At 43.2% G+C, this 13,225-nt stretch overlaps 1 protein-coding gene across 1 annotated transcript in view; it reads left to right on the forward strand.

Moving 5' to 3' along the window:
* Positions 1 to 2,780, forward strand: part of lamb1a (laminin, beta 1a) — a 51,026-nt gene extending 48,246 nt beyond the window's left edge. The window contains exon 32 of the mRNA XM_039808042.1: positions 2,028 to 2,780. Coding sequence (XP_039663976.1) covers positions 2,028 to 2,167 — 140 coding nt within the window. The 3' untranslated portion in view covers positions 2,168 to 2,780. The remainder of the gene's footprint in view (positions 1 to 2,027) is intronic.
* The last annotated feature ends 10,445 nt before the right edge of the window (positions 2,781 to 13,225 follow it).

Raw genomic sequence — 13,225 nt, forward strand, 5'->3', positions numbered from 1 at the left:
TGTACGTTCAAAAGTAGTTTTAGTCGTGCAACAGAAAACTCAGATTGGACAGATAGTCTATCTGGGATATCGTATATGTGAATGGCTTTAACCAAACGCACACAAAAATACTTTTAAACTACAGTAGTTATTGTTTAATTACACACTGGGACAGGAAAAAGCCCAGTGTTCAAACAAAACTGTGCATCCTTTAAAAAGTAAAAGTATAAAAAGCAAAATAAAAATATAAAATAAAAAGTACAATAATTGTGTCCAAGATGCAGTGGACTGCAAGTATAAAACAGCAGACAATACTCAAGTACTTATAATTAAAACCGTACAGCTCTCAGTGGATTGGCCTCATCTGAAATTTCATCCAGCACTCTTGACTGCAGTCAGCCAGTCCATAAAGTTTCTACATGCAGCATAGAGACAGGCCCATCTAGTGTCACTTAGCCTTGTTAGTTTTTTTTGGTGCCCCACTGAACATTTCTTTTTGAACATCCATCCACTTAATGTGAACATATGAGCCTGACATGAATGTGTACAGTCTTTCCAGCAAAGTGAAAAAGCATGCAGCTTCTGGGACATTTTTTACACTGTCCACAATGACAAGAACATTGTGCCCTGCAGTGAACATAAAACGCATATTTAGTAACTTCCTTAACCCTTGTTTGGAGCCCAGAGCACCTGCCACTCATGACTGCAGCCCCATGATAGCTTTGGTCCACCAGGTTCTCTTTTTATTCCAGTCCATACTTTTCCAGACATTAAATAATTTTCTCTGTCAAACTGGCTGCATCTGAGTGTTCTGCTTTCTGGTACCCAAGGAAGCTCTCCATTACCACACCATTATAATAATAATAGCTTACCACCCTGAATCTAAGTGTTCTGCTTTCTGGTACCCAAGGAAGCTCTCCATAACCATACCATTATAATAATATCTCACGACCAGAGAAAGCTGCTCCCTAACCCTAACCCTGATCTGGCATGTACACAGAACCCACTGTCTTTGGAAGTGGCCTTCTTCCAGTTAGAATAGCTATTTTCTGTTGTGAATACACTGATTTTTTCAATGTGCAAAATGTCTGCATGCAAAGCACTATGCTGCATCTCTAGACCGGGAATATTCCAGCCATGGCCGAGAACTGTACCACTCCCTGTGGAAGCTTCTTTTTGCTGCTCCAGGTTGTGTTTTGGGGATTTGGGATTTTTATATATATATATCTCTTCCTCTCTGTCATCTTCCTCCTCCTGATCACTCCCTGCCTCTGTCCCTCTGGAGCCTCCTCTTCATCCCTCACTGAGTCTTCTTTTTTCTTAACTTATTTCCTTGTCTCCTTCACTTATTTCCTCGTCTCCTTCTGTGGTCTTCTCCTGCTCTGACAGTCCTGGTCTCTTCAGTTTACTGCCTTCTCCTTCATTTCCCTCATTCTCTTCCTCCTGTGTACTTTTTCAGATCTAAAGTGATTGTGTGTGTTGTGTCTGTGTGTTTAGATCTAACGTGATTGTGTGTGTTGTCTGTGTGTTTCAGATCTAACGTGATTGTGTGTGTTGTGTCTGTGTATTTCAGATCTAACGTGATTGTGTGTGGTCTGTTTCAGATCTAACGTGATTATGTGTGTTGTGTCTGTGTTTCAGATCTAACGTGATTGTGTGTGTTGTGTCTGTGTTTCAGATCTAACGTGATTGTCTGTGTGTTGTCTGTGTGTTTCAGATCTAACGTGATTGTGTGTGTTGTGTCTGTGTTTCAGATCTAACGTGATTGTGTGTGTTGTGTCTGTGGTGTGGGGTGTGGGTGTGGGGGGTGGTGGGGGTGTGGGGGGTGGGGGGGGGGATGGGGTGGGGTGTGTGTGTGGGGGTGGTTTGTGGGGTGGGGTGGGGGTGTGTGTGGGTGTGTTGTGGGTTGTGGTGGGGGGGTGGGTGTGTGGTGTGGGGGGGTGGGTTGTTTTTGTGTGTGTGGTGTGTTTGGGGGGGGGGGGTTTTGTGTGTGTGGTGGTGGTGTGTTTTTTTTTTTTTTTTTTTTTTGTGGTGTTTTTTTTTTTCAGAGCTGGAGAAGTCTTACGAAGACAACCAGCGGACTCTGGATCTGAAGGCGGAGCAGCTGGTGCAGCTGGAGGCCGCCGTGAAGAAACTGCTGCAGGACATCAGCAACCAGGTGTCTGTCTACAGCACCTGTCTGTTCTAGGGTCAAAGGTCACCTGTCTGTTCTAGGGTCAAAGGTCACCTGTCTGTTCTAGGGTCAAAGGTCAGCTGTCTGTTCCAGGGTCAAAGGTCAGCTGGGTTAAAGGAACAGGAAACAGACTTTAACCTGTTCCCTGCAGCCAATTACAACATACTGTATGTTAACAGAAATATTAGACTCTGGAGTTTGAAAGGAACCAAAGATTTAGTTTTTAATGGAACCACTCCGTCAAACATATAACATGTTTTCATAAGTTCTAGATAATCACGTTTTCAAACATTTACTCACAGGGATAAAGGAACCATTGAAAGATGTTATAAAACCAGATGTGATTGGTTTGAACTGGATGGATTTAATTGGCTTATTGGTTTGAACTGGATGGATTTCATTGGCTGGTTCATCAGATGAATGTCTTGGTGAATGTAATTTGTTTCCACTTTAACCAAAGGTTTAAAGTGAATGTTTAAACCGTGTGACTGCAACTTTTTTACTTCCTGGTTTTGTATTTTCTGTAGTTCTTTTCTACTTTCTAGTTTTGTATTTCCTGTAATTCTTTTCTACATGACCAAAGCTTTGAACCAAAATTATTTTTAATAAACGCGTCCAGTTAAAATCACACAGTGCACGGCTCTTTCTTTTATGTTTAATACCAATTAATAAGTCTGCAAAATGTCTGTTTATAGTAGAGTCTGGCCTCCCCTGAAAAACTCCCCCATCAGTGGTTTGTTCCAGTATCATTCTGACCTATATTTAGGTTAGTAGTGGTGGAGCCCTCTAGTGGCCGTAGTAGTTCTGACCTATATTTAGGTTAGTAGTGGCAGCGCCCTCTAGTGGTTGTAGTAGTTCTGACCTATATTTAGGTCTGTAGTGATGGAGCCCTCTAGTGGTCGTAGTAGTTCTGACCTATATTTAGGTCTGTAGTGGTGGAGCCCTCTAGTGGTCGTAGCAGTTCTGACCTATATTTAGGTCTGTAGTGGTGGAGCCCTCTAGTGGTTGTAGTAGTCCTGACCTATATTTAGGTTAGTAGTGGCAGCGCCCTCTAGTGGCCGTAGTAGTTCTGACCTATATTTAGGTCTGTAGTGGTGGAGCCCTCTAGTGGTCGTAGCAGTTCTGACCTATATTTAGGTCTGTAGTGGTGGAGCCCTCTAGTGGTCGTAGCAGTTCTGACCTATATTTAGGTCTGTAGTGGTGGAGCCCTCTAGTGGTCGTAGTAGTTCTGACCTATATTTAGGTCTGTAGTGGTGGAGCCCTCTAGTGGCCGTAGTAGTTCTGACCTATATTTAGGTCTGTAGTGGTGGAGCCCTCTAGTGGTTGTAGCAGTTCTGACCTATATTTAGGTCTGTAGTGGTGGAGCCCTCTAGTGGTCGTAGCAGTTCTGACCTATATTTAGGTCTGTAGTGGTGGAGCCCTCTAGTGACCGTAGCAGTTCTGACCTATATTTAGGTCTGTAGTGGTGGAGCCCTCTAGTGACCGTAGTAGTTCTGACCTATATTTAGGTCTTTAGTGGTGGAGCCCTCTAGTGGTCGTAGCAGTTCTGACCTATATTTAGGTCTGTAGTGGTGGAGCCCTCTAGTGGTCGTAGCAGTTCTGACCTATATTTAGGTCTGTAGTGGTGGAGCCCTCTAGTGGTCGTAGCAGTTCTGACCTATATTTAGGTCAGTAGTGGTGGAGCCCTCTAGTGGTCGTAGTAGTTCTGACCTATATTTAGGTCTGTAGTGGTGGAGCCCTCTAGTGGTCGTAGCAGTTCTGACCTATATTTAGGTCTGTAGTGGTGGAGCCCTCTAGTGGCCGTAGCAGTTCTGACCTATATTTAGGTCTGTAGTGGTGGAGCCCTCTAGTGGTCGTAGCAGTTCTGACCTATATTTAGGTCTGTAGTGGTGGAGCCCACTAGTGACCGTAGTAGTTCTGACCTATATTTAGGTTAGTAGTGGTGGAGCCCTCTAGTGATACAGTGGACCACACTATTCTTTTAAACAGACTATCTGGTACTGTGTACAATTGGTTAGCTTCCTATCTCACAGACAGAACATTTACGGTAACTATGGATACATGCTCGTCAAAAATTCATGAAATGACATGTGGTGTGCCCCAAGGGCCAGTTTTGGGCCCTGTTCTTTTTAATCTGTATATCCTCCCTCTTGCAGGTGTCATAAGGAGGCATGGAATCAATTTTCACAGTTATGATGATGATACACAGCTGTACATCTCCATGCCTCCTGGTGACACATGTCTGATGGATGCGCTTTTTAACTGTATTTCAGATATAAAATCCTGGATGGCTGAGAACTTTTTACAGCTTAACCAGGACAAAACTAAAGTTTTGATTATCGGTCCGAAGGCTCTGAGAAACCCTAAATCAAAATCAAAATACAGGAACTTTCTTTAAATCCATCATCACAAGTGAAAAACCTAGGTGCCATTTTTGACTCTGAGCTTGGGTTTATTAGCCTCGTGAGACCGTCCTGATCTCGCTAGCTCCAGTTTTCCACTCACAGATCAGTCTGGCATCTTGAGATAGAGAAAATTTGGAGCCGCTCGCCAAATGACCGGGCCTATCAGCGTTGGTTTTGAGGTGGGTTAGGTGGTGATAGACAGATGGTTTATCCAATCAGCTAACCAGTATTTTCAGACAGCGGTCCAGGAACCTAAAATGGGGCCTTTTTATTCCTAAATTCTCATTACACAAACGGCAAATAGCCTTGTGGTGGCAAATTTTATTTTAACCATTTGTTTTTAATAATATTGACCATTTGTTTAAAGATTGTTTTAAACCTCCACATAAACCTGTTCCTTCCTGTAGACTTAAAGGCACCAGAGAGAGCGCTGGCCTTGTAGACTGTGAGCAATAGCATAAGTTATTTTCGCTAAAGAAATTGCAGCTCCTCATTTGTTTATTTCTCGCAGATAAAGTGAAGAAGGCTATAACACTGTCTGAACCGTATCTCTTTCTGTCTCCTGAGATAAGCAGGTGTTTAGTCTAATGTAGGAGACACTGGAGCAGAATGGAAGGTTGTAAAATCATCTGACTGTCTATGGTATTTTTTAGAAAAGTGGCAGCATGCTAAAGATATTTGAAGAGGGGTGGCTTAATGGAGTTTCTTCACTATAAGATGTTTTGATTTTTAGGTTTCTAGTTGGGAAAGACATTTTCAGTTGTGCTGCATGTACCTTTGAAACTGTGTTTTCTCCATTTGCAAATGTAAATAAATACTCAAAGACCAAACTTTGGTTTAATTCTCAAACAGTCGTTATTCGTTTTCATTTGATCATTGATATTTCTAAACGCTGCTGCTTCTTAGGAAAACTTCCACCACAGCCTTTACCGACATGTTGCTTGCTGGCTGAGCTAATGAGCTATACTTTGCCTGCAGCAGCAGGGGCGGGCTTGTGGTTGTATTTTCATACGCTTCGTGGATCTGATTGGTTGATTTGGCCCGTCTATCACCAACATAGGTGATAGACAGATGGTTCATTCAATCAGCTAACCAGTATTTTCGTCCCTTCCCAAAAGTTCTCCAACGGAAAGTTCCCAGATTGATATGCCGAGCAAATGTGACGCAATCCATCTGGCGGAGTCAGGTTATGGGTTTATCCCACATATCAAATATACAACTAAAATAGGTTTTTATCACCTCAAAAATATAGCCAGAGTCCGCCCTATTCTCTCTCGGGTCAACACAGAGATGCTGATGCATGCTTTTATCACCAGTCGCATTGATTATTGTAATGCCCTGCTTTCTGGTCTCCCCAAAAAGAGTATCTCTCCACTTCAACTGTTACAGAACTCAGCCGCTCGTGTGCTGATGAGGACCAGAAGGTGGGCACATATTACACCGGTTTTAAGATCACTGCATTGGCTCCCTGTGCGTTTCAGGATCGATTTTAAGGTTCTTTTGTTAGTTTCTAAATGTCTTAATGGTGTTGGGCCTTCTTATCTTTTTGAACTGCTTTTACCATATAAATCTTTGCGAACCCTGAGGTCCTCTGGTACTGGCCTTTTGACTATTCCCAAGGTCAGGACACACACTCACTGAGAAGCGTTGTTTCAGTACTATGGCCCCCGTCTGTGGAACAGTCTGCCGTCGGACCTCAGGGCTGCAGAGAATGTTCAGATTTTTAAGAGCAGGCTCAAGACCCACCTGTTTAACTTAGCTTTTCCGTGCCCTGTGACATGTTAGTTTTATTGTGTGTATGAGACGGTGTCTGTGGATGTTGTTGTTGGTTGTTTGTCTGTAGGTGTCTGGGGATGTATTTATGTGATGGGGGGTCAATTGTTTTTAATTGTAAAGCACTTTGTGCTACATTTTACATTAGTGCTCTATAAATAAAGTTTGATTGATTGATAGTGGTCGTAGTAGTTCTGACCTATATTTACGTTAGTAGTGGTGGAGCCCTCTAGTGGCCGTAGTAGTTCTGACCTATATTTACGTTAGTAGTGGTGGAGCCCTCTAGTGGCCGTAGTAGTTCTGACCTATATTTAGGTTAGTAATGGTGGACCCCTCTAGTGGTTGTAGTAGTTCTGACCTATATTTAGGTTAGTAATGGTGGACCCCTCTAGTGGTTGTAGTAGTTCTGACCTATATTTAGGTCTGTAGTGGTGGAGCCCTCTAGTGGTCGTAGTAGTTCTGACCTATATTTAGGTTAGTAATGGTGGACCCCTCTAGTGGTTGTAGTAGTTCTGACCTATATTTAGGTTAGTAGTGGTGGAGCCCTCTAGTGGTCGTAGTAGTTCTGACCTATATTTAGGTCTGTAGTGGTGGAGCCCTCTAGTGGTCGTAGTAGTTCTGACCTATATTTAGGTCTGTAGTGGTGGTGCCCTCTAGTGGCCGTAGTAGTTCTGACCTATATTTAGGTTAGTAGTGGTGGTGCTCTCTAGTGGTCGTAGTAGTTCTGACCTATATTTAGGTTAGTAGTGGTGGAGCCCTCTAGTGGTCGTAGTAGTTCTGACCTATATTTAGGTCTGTAGTGGTGGTGCCCTCTAGTGGTCGTAGTAGTTCTGACCTATATTTAGGTCTGTAGTGGTGGTGCCCTCTAGTGGTTGTAGTAGTTCTGACCTATATTTAGGTCTGTAGTGGTGGTGACCTCTAGTGGTTGTAGTAGTTCTGATCTATATTTAGGTTAGTAGTGGTGGAGCCCTCTAGTGGTTGTAGTAGTTCTGACCTATATTTAGGTTAGTAGTGGTGGTGCCCTCTAGTGGCTGTAGTAGTTCTGACTGGAGCAAAGCAGGAAGTAAGGTGAGGTAGTATAGGAGCGCCAAATGTCCTGGTAAGGAGGCAGGTTGGGGGGGAGTCAAACTAACAGAGGACTTTCCCCCAGGAGACCGGAGTTCATGTCCTGTTTGAAAAGAAAAGGAGGGTCTGGCTAGTCCACACAGCATTCCTGGATGGGAGAAAAACATACTCTGGTTTATTGGCATTTCTTTAAACCAATCACAATCATCTTGGGCGGGGCTAAGCTCCGGATGGAGCCATGGAGCCTCTGCTAAATAGTCTCAGGAAGGAACTTATTTTGGTGGAACATGTGTACGTTCAAAAGTAGTTTTAGTCGTGCAACAGAAAACTCAAGATTGGACAGATAGTCTAGCTAGCTGTCTGGATTTACCCTGCAGAGATCTGAGGAGCAGTTAACCATAGTCCTCACAAATCCACCGGAGGTTGGAACCCCGACACAAAGACAGAGGACGGGGACGGACATCTGGCTGAAAAGAGTGGAATCTGGCAACGGAGCAATCCCGAAAGTGGAACGTTGTGGAGATGGACTACCTTAAAATTGGCCAATCACAGGAGGGCCAGTGCCTCCTTGGTTTCTGCCCCAAGGTGTCAAAAGTCAGTGACATTCAGGTGAGCAGAAATCACCTTGGAGAGCAGAGTTTACCTGCGAAGTGCGTGTATGCCCTCCACCACTCGAACAGCAGACACTCGGGGCGCATGGAGGCTTATCTGTGCATGTGAGGCTTAGTTTTAAGCGCAGGTGCCATTCTTTCCCTCTCCCAGTGTTTTGTGTCACGCTCACAGCTGCCTGTACAACTCTTGTTGTGTTTAATTGTTGTAGAGAGTAATATCCACGTGTATGAAATTATATAATTTTTTAGTCGGCATGTCTTATCGCATTCGCGAAATATGACATAAACCTGATGCCATAGGAATAAATGACCCATATACTGGGATGCTTTGGGGTGGTGGGGCTGAAGGGGGGTTGTGGTTAGGGTTAGGGTTCTGTATCCGTGTAAGGGTTAGGGGTTACTCCGGATTTCCACAGCATGTGTAACGGCTGCGGACCGGCTCCGCTCCACCGTCCTTCAATACCCACCAGGTCCGGATTTGTTGCAGCATGGCTGCGGCCATGACTGACAGCTGAAGTCAAGAGGACGCGAATTCACGTAGAATAGAACCACAAAACCACCACCAGTTAGTTTCCATCCAGAGGAGTAGAGGGGGAACAGCTCTGGGCTGTGTTTTCAAGGTGTAGTGCAGGGAAATATTATCCGCTGTGAGCATGCTGGATTTTATTTTGAAAATTAACCGGATATTTATTTTGTTTCTGTGCTCGACTTCCTGTCCCGCACTATCTTCCGTGTGCTGAATTGCTGCGGAGCTCTTTGGCGTCCGGCAAAAATAGAAGCTCTGCGTACCTGCTGCCGATGGCTGCAGACCCCCGGAGCTGTGCCGGAGTCGGAATGCAGCCGTTATGCAGTCAGTGGAAATACACACACTGACTTTAATGGAACCTAATGACTCTGCAGCCGTTCCGCAGCCGTTCCGCATCTGGTGGAAATCCACGGTTAGGGTTAAGGGTTCTGTATATAAAGTGAGCTGTGAGGCTAAGGAAACACAAGCAGAGCTCAGAGACAGAACTGTGTGGGATCAGAAACCTTTCCAGAAAACACAGAGGACGATGAACTCAAAACTCAAGAGAGTCACATTTGCATGGTATGTAATTTGAGGACAGTTGGCTGGAACAGAGCTGTTGGATGTTTGAACTGTGACGCACAAACACGTGTAGCAGCCAACAAGCACTTTATTATCATGAATGTATGTGTGTGAGTGTGTGTGTGTCTCAGCTGCACTGAGACAAATAAAGTTTTGAGTTTAAAGGGGGAACAGATGTGTTGCTGTCGATGTCTCTGTGACTTGTAGGCCATTATATAGTTTAATTTTATAAACTACTTGTGTTTTGTGTGTAGAAATCTTAATGTGTAAAGTAACTAGTAACTAAAGCTGTAACACATGAATGTAGCAGAGTAACTAAAGTAACTAGTAACTAAAGCTTTTCCAGATGAATGTAGTGGAGTAACTAAAGTAACTAGTAACTAAAGCTGTAACAGATAAATGTAGTGGAGTAAAAAGTACAATATTTCTCTCTGAAATGCAGCGGAGTAGAAGTAAAAACAGGCATGAAGAGAAAAGACTCATGTAAAGTACAAGTAGCTCAACATTTGGACTAAAGTACAGTCCTTAAGTAAATGTGCGAAGTTACTTTATAAAGTTTGGCAAGAAAACCTTACACCCAGGGCCTAAAGTTCATCATTGGCCACCAGCCAGTTGTTTTAGTCATGTTTTGCCTCATGAAGGAGAAATTAAAAGCATGAGCTTCGTTCTTGAACTTGTTAAGAATTCACGTTAGTGCTGTCAAGGACTCTTAGAAGATATGTTTTATGTATTGATTCCCCCGTCACAGACAGTTATCGTACACTGACTGACTCAAGGTTGTTATTAACCCATTCAGCTCTTTGTGGAGCAGAGAAGACCACCAAACACCCAACCAGCTGGAGAATGTTTACAGATGACCGGATGATGATATCTCCTCCCCAGACCACCTTCTTCCAGATGTTCCTGGCTCTTCCTGGCTTTATTTCCCCTGATTCCAGCATAAAGCTTCGAAAAAAGCAACACAAATGTGCCAAAATGCGACATGGATTAAAGCCTACGTATGGATTTTATTTGTTGATTTTAGCTCAGCTTTTAACACACACCAACATCATCTGCTTAACTCAAAACTGAAGCAGATGAGTGTCAACTCATTTTTTAATGAAATGTTATTTTTGAACCCTTTTTAATCAACCGATAGCGTTTAAGAGTAGATAACACCCTGTCAGATCAATCAGCACAGGTGCCCCGCAGGGTTCTTTAAGCTCCCCAGTTCTTTTTACACTTTATACAAACAAATGTTCAATGTTTTAATTCTCTGACATCGCCATCCTCCGCCTACTGTACAAAGACACAAACCCATCAGCATATTTCTCTGAACAGCAGAGACTATATTTTTAATAAAACACTGCACATGTAAAGTTTCATTCATGGTTCTGCTCCATGCAGAGCTTTCACCTTAGCCTACGTAAGTGGTCTGGGGTCTCATTTAGAAACGTGGCGTATGCACAAAACGGGGCTGAAAATGTGCGTACGCCACTTCGCATGCAAAGGTTGTGATTTATAAAAAACAAAGTTGACGGGAGAATGTGCGGTCCTCCACGCAAACTCTGACCCATGCGTAAGCACATTTTGGAGACAATGGGACTTGGCGATGCAGATGGTGAGGTGGTGAACTGAAGTCAATTCAATTCAATTTTTCAATTCAATTTTATTTATAGTATCAAATCATAACGAGTTATCTCGAGACACTTTACAGATAGAGTGGGTCTAGACCACACTCTATAATTTACAAAACCCCAACAATTACAGTAATTCCCTCAAGAGCAAGCATTAGCAGTAGCTATTGCGACAGTGGCGAGGAAAAACTCCATTTTAGGAAGAAACCTCGGTAGACCCAGACTCTTGGTAGGCGGTGTCTGACGGGGCCGGTTGGGGGTGTGATGAACAGTGGCGATAATAGTCACATTAGAAGATAGTGGAACAGTGACTTTGAAGGTAGTCGTTGTAGTTCATGTCATAGCAGGGCACATCGTGTCATACTGAGTAGTGCAGTCTCCTATACCGGATCCTGACTACTCTGTGCATATGAACATCACAGCAGGACGTTGCGGGATGAAACGTGGCGCTGCAGAGCATGGGTGGATGCGGTGGACGCAGCAGGACGCGGCTGGACATTGCAGGGAATCGCAGAGCATGGCTCTGCGAAGAAGAAACATAAGGACTAGGTTAGTAACGAGCAGTTCTGGGACAGGATGCATACAAAAGGAAACAAATGAAAACATTGATGAGAGGCTGTACTCACCTGCCTCCCTCTACTCTCACTATATTATTGATTATATGATAAACAAATCTGATGACTACGAAGAGAAGTAGGTGGGCCGGGTTAGGCGGACGCTGCAACTCCTCACTTCTTAACTATAAGCTTTATCAAAGAGGAGAGTTTTCAGTTTACTCTTAAATGAGGTGACGGTGTCTGCCCCCCGAACCCAGACTGGGAGCTGGTTCCACAGGAAAGGAGCCTGGTAGCTAAAGGCTCTGGCTCCCAGTCTACTTTTAGAGACTCTAGGAACCACAAGTAACTCTGCATTCTGGGAGCGCAGTGCTCTAGTGGGACAATAACGTACTAAGAGCTGTTCTAGATAGGATGGTGCTTGACCATTTAGGGCTTTGTAGGTCAGGAGAAGGACTTTAAAGTCAATCCTGAATTTTACAGGAAGCCAATGCAGAGTAGCTAAAACAGGAGAAATATGATCTCTTTTCTTAGTTCTCGTCAGAACACGTGCTGCAGCATTCTGGATCAGCTGGCGAGTCTTAAGGGACTTATTTGAGCAACCTGACAGTAGGGAATTACAATAGTCCAGCCTGGAAGTAACGAATGCATAGACTAGTTTTTCAGCATCGTTTTGAGACAGGATATTCCTAATTTTGGCAATGTTACAAAGATGAAAAAAGGCTGTTCTCGATGTTTGTTTTAGATGGGCGTTAAAGGATATATCCTGATCAAAAAATGTTTTGACAGTAGTGCTGGAGGCCAGGACAACACCATTCAGAGTAGCTATATCTTTAGATAATGAAGTTCGGAGGTGTTTAGGGCCCAGCACAATAACTTCAGTTTTGTTACAGTTTAACATCAGAAAAGTATTGGTCATCCAGGATTTTATATCTTTAATACATGCTTGAAGTTTAGCTAACTGACTGGTTTCGTCTGGTTTGATTGACAAGTATAATTGGGTGTCATCCGCATAGCAGTGATAGTTAATTGAGTGTTTCCTAATCATATTACCAAGAGGAAGCATATATAAGGAGAATAAAATTGGTCCAAGCACTGAGCCTTGTGGAACGCCATGGTTAACTTTTACGTACTTAGGGGATTTATCATTAACATTAACAAATTGAGATCGATCAAAGAAATAAGACTTAAACCAGCTTAGTGCAATTCCTTTAATTCCGACTAAGTGTTCCAATCTCTGTAACAGGATTGTATGGTCAATAGTGTCAAAAGCAGCACTAAGATCTAGGAAAACAAGTATGGAGACAAGTCCTTTGTCTGCAGCAGTTAGAAGGTTGTTAGTAATTTTCACCAGTGCCATTTCTGTGCTATGAGTCTTTCTAAATCCTGATTGAAAGTCTTCAAATACACTGTTGCTATGGAGAAAATCACATAACTGATTAGCAACTACCTTCTCAAGGATCTTGGAGAGAAAGGGAAGGTTAGATATAGGTCTATAGTTTGCTAAGACCTCAGGATTGAGGGTGGGTTTTTTCAGAAGAGGTTTTATCAGAGCTACTTTAAATGACTGCGGTACATGACCTGTTAATAGAGACATATTGATCATATCTAGTAATGAAGTGTTAACCACGGATAATGTTTCTTTGAGTAGTCTCGTTGGGATGGGGTCTAAGAGACAGGTAGATGGCTTAGCTGAAGATACCTTTACCATTAGTTGTTGAAGGTCTATAAGATAAAAACAGTCTAAGTATATGTCAGGTCTAGTCGTTCTTTCTAGCAGTCCTGCGTTGAAAGGTGAACCGTTAGAAGTTGAGGGCAAAAGGTGATGAATTTTATCTCTAATTGTTATAATTTTATCATTGAAGAAGCTCATGAAGTCACCACTACTCAGAGCTAGAGGAATAGATGGCTCAGTAGAGCTGTGACTATCTGTTAGCCTGGCTACAGTGCTGAAAAGAAACC

This window comes from Perca fluviatilis, chromosome 8 (genome assembly GCF_010015445.1).
Source record: "Perca fluviatilis chromosome 8, GENO_Pfluv_1.0, whole genome shotgun sequence".
In the NCBI taxonomy this organism is placed as follows: domain Eukaryota; kingdom Metazoa; phylum Chordata; class Actinopteri; order Perciformes; family Percidae; genus Perca; species Perca fluviatilis.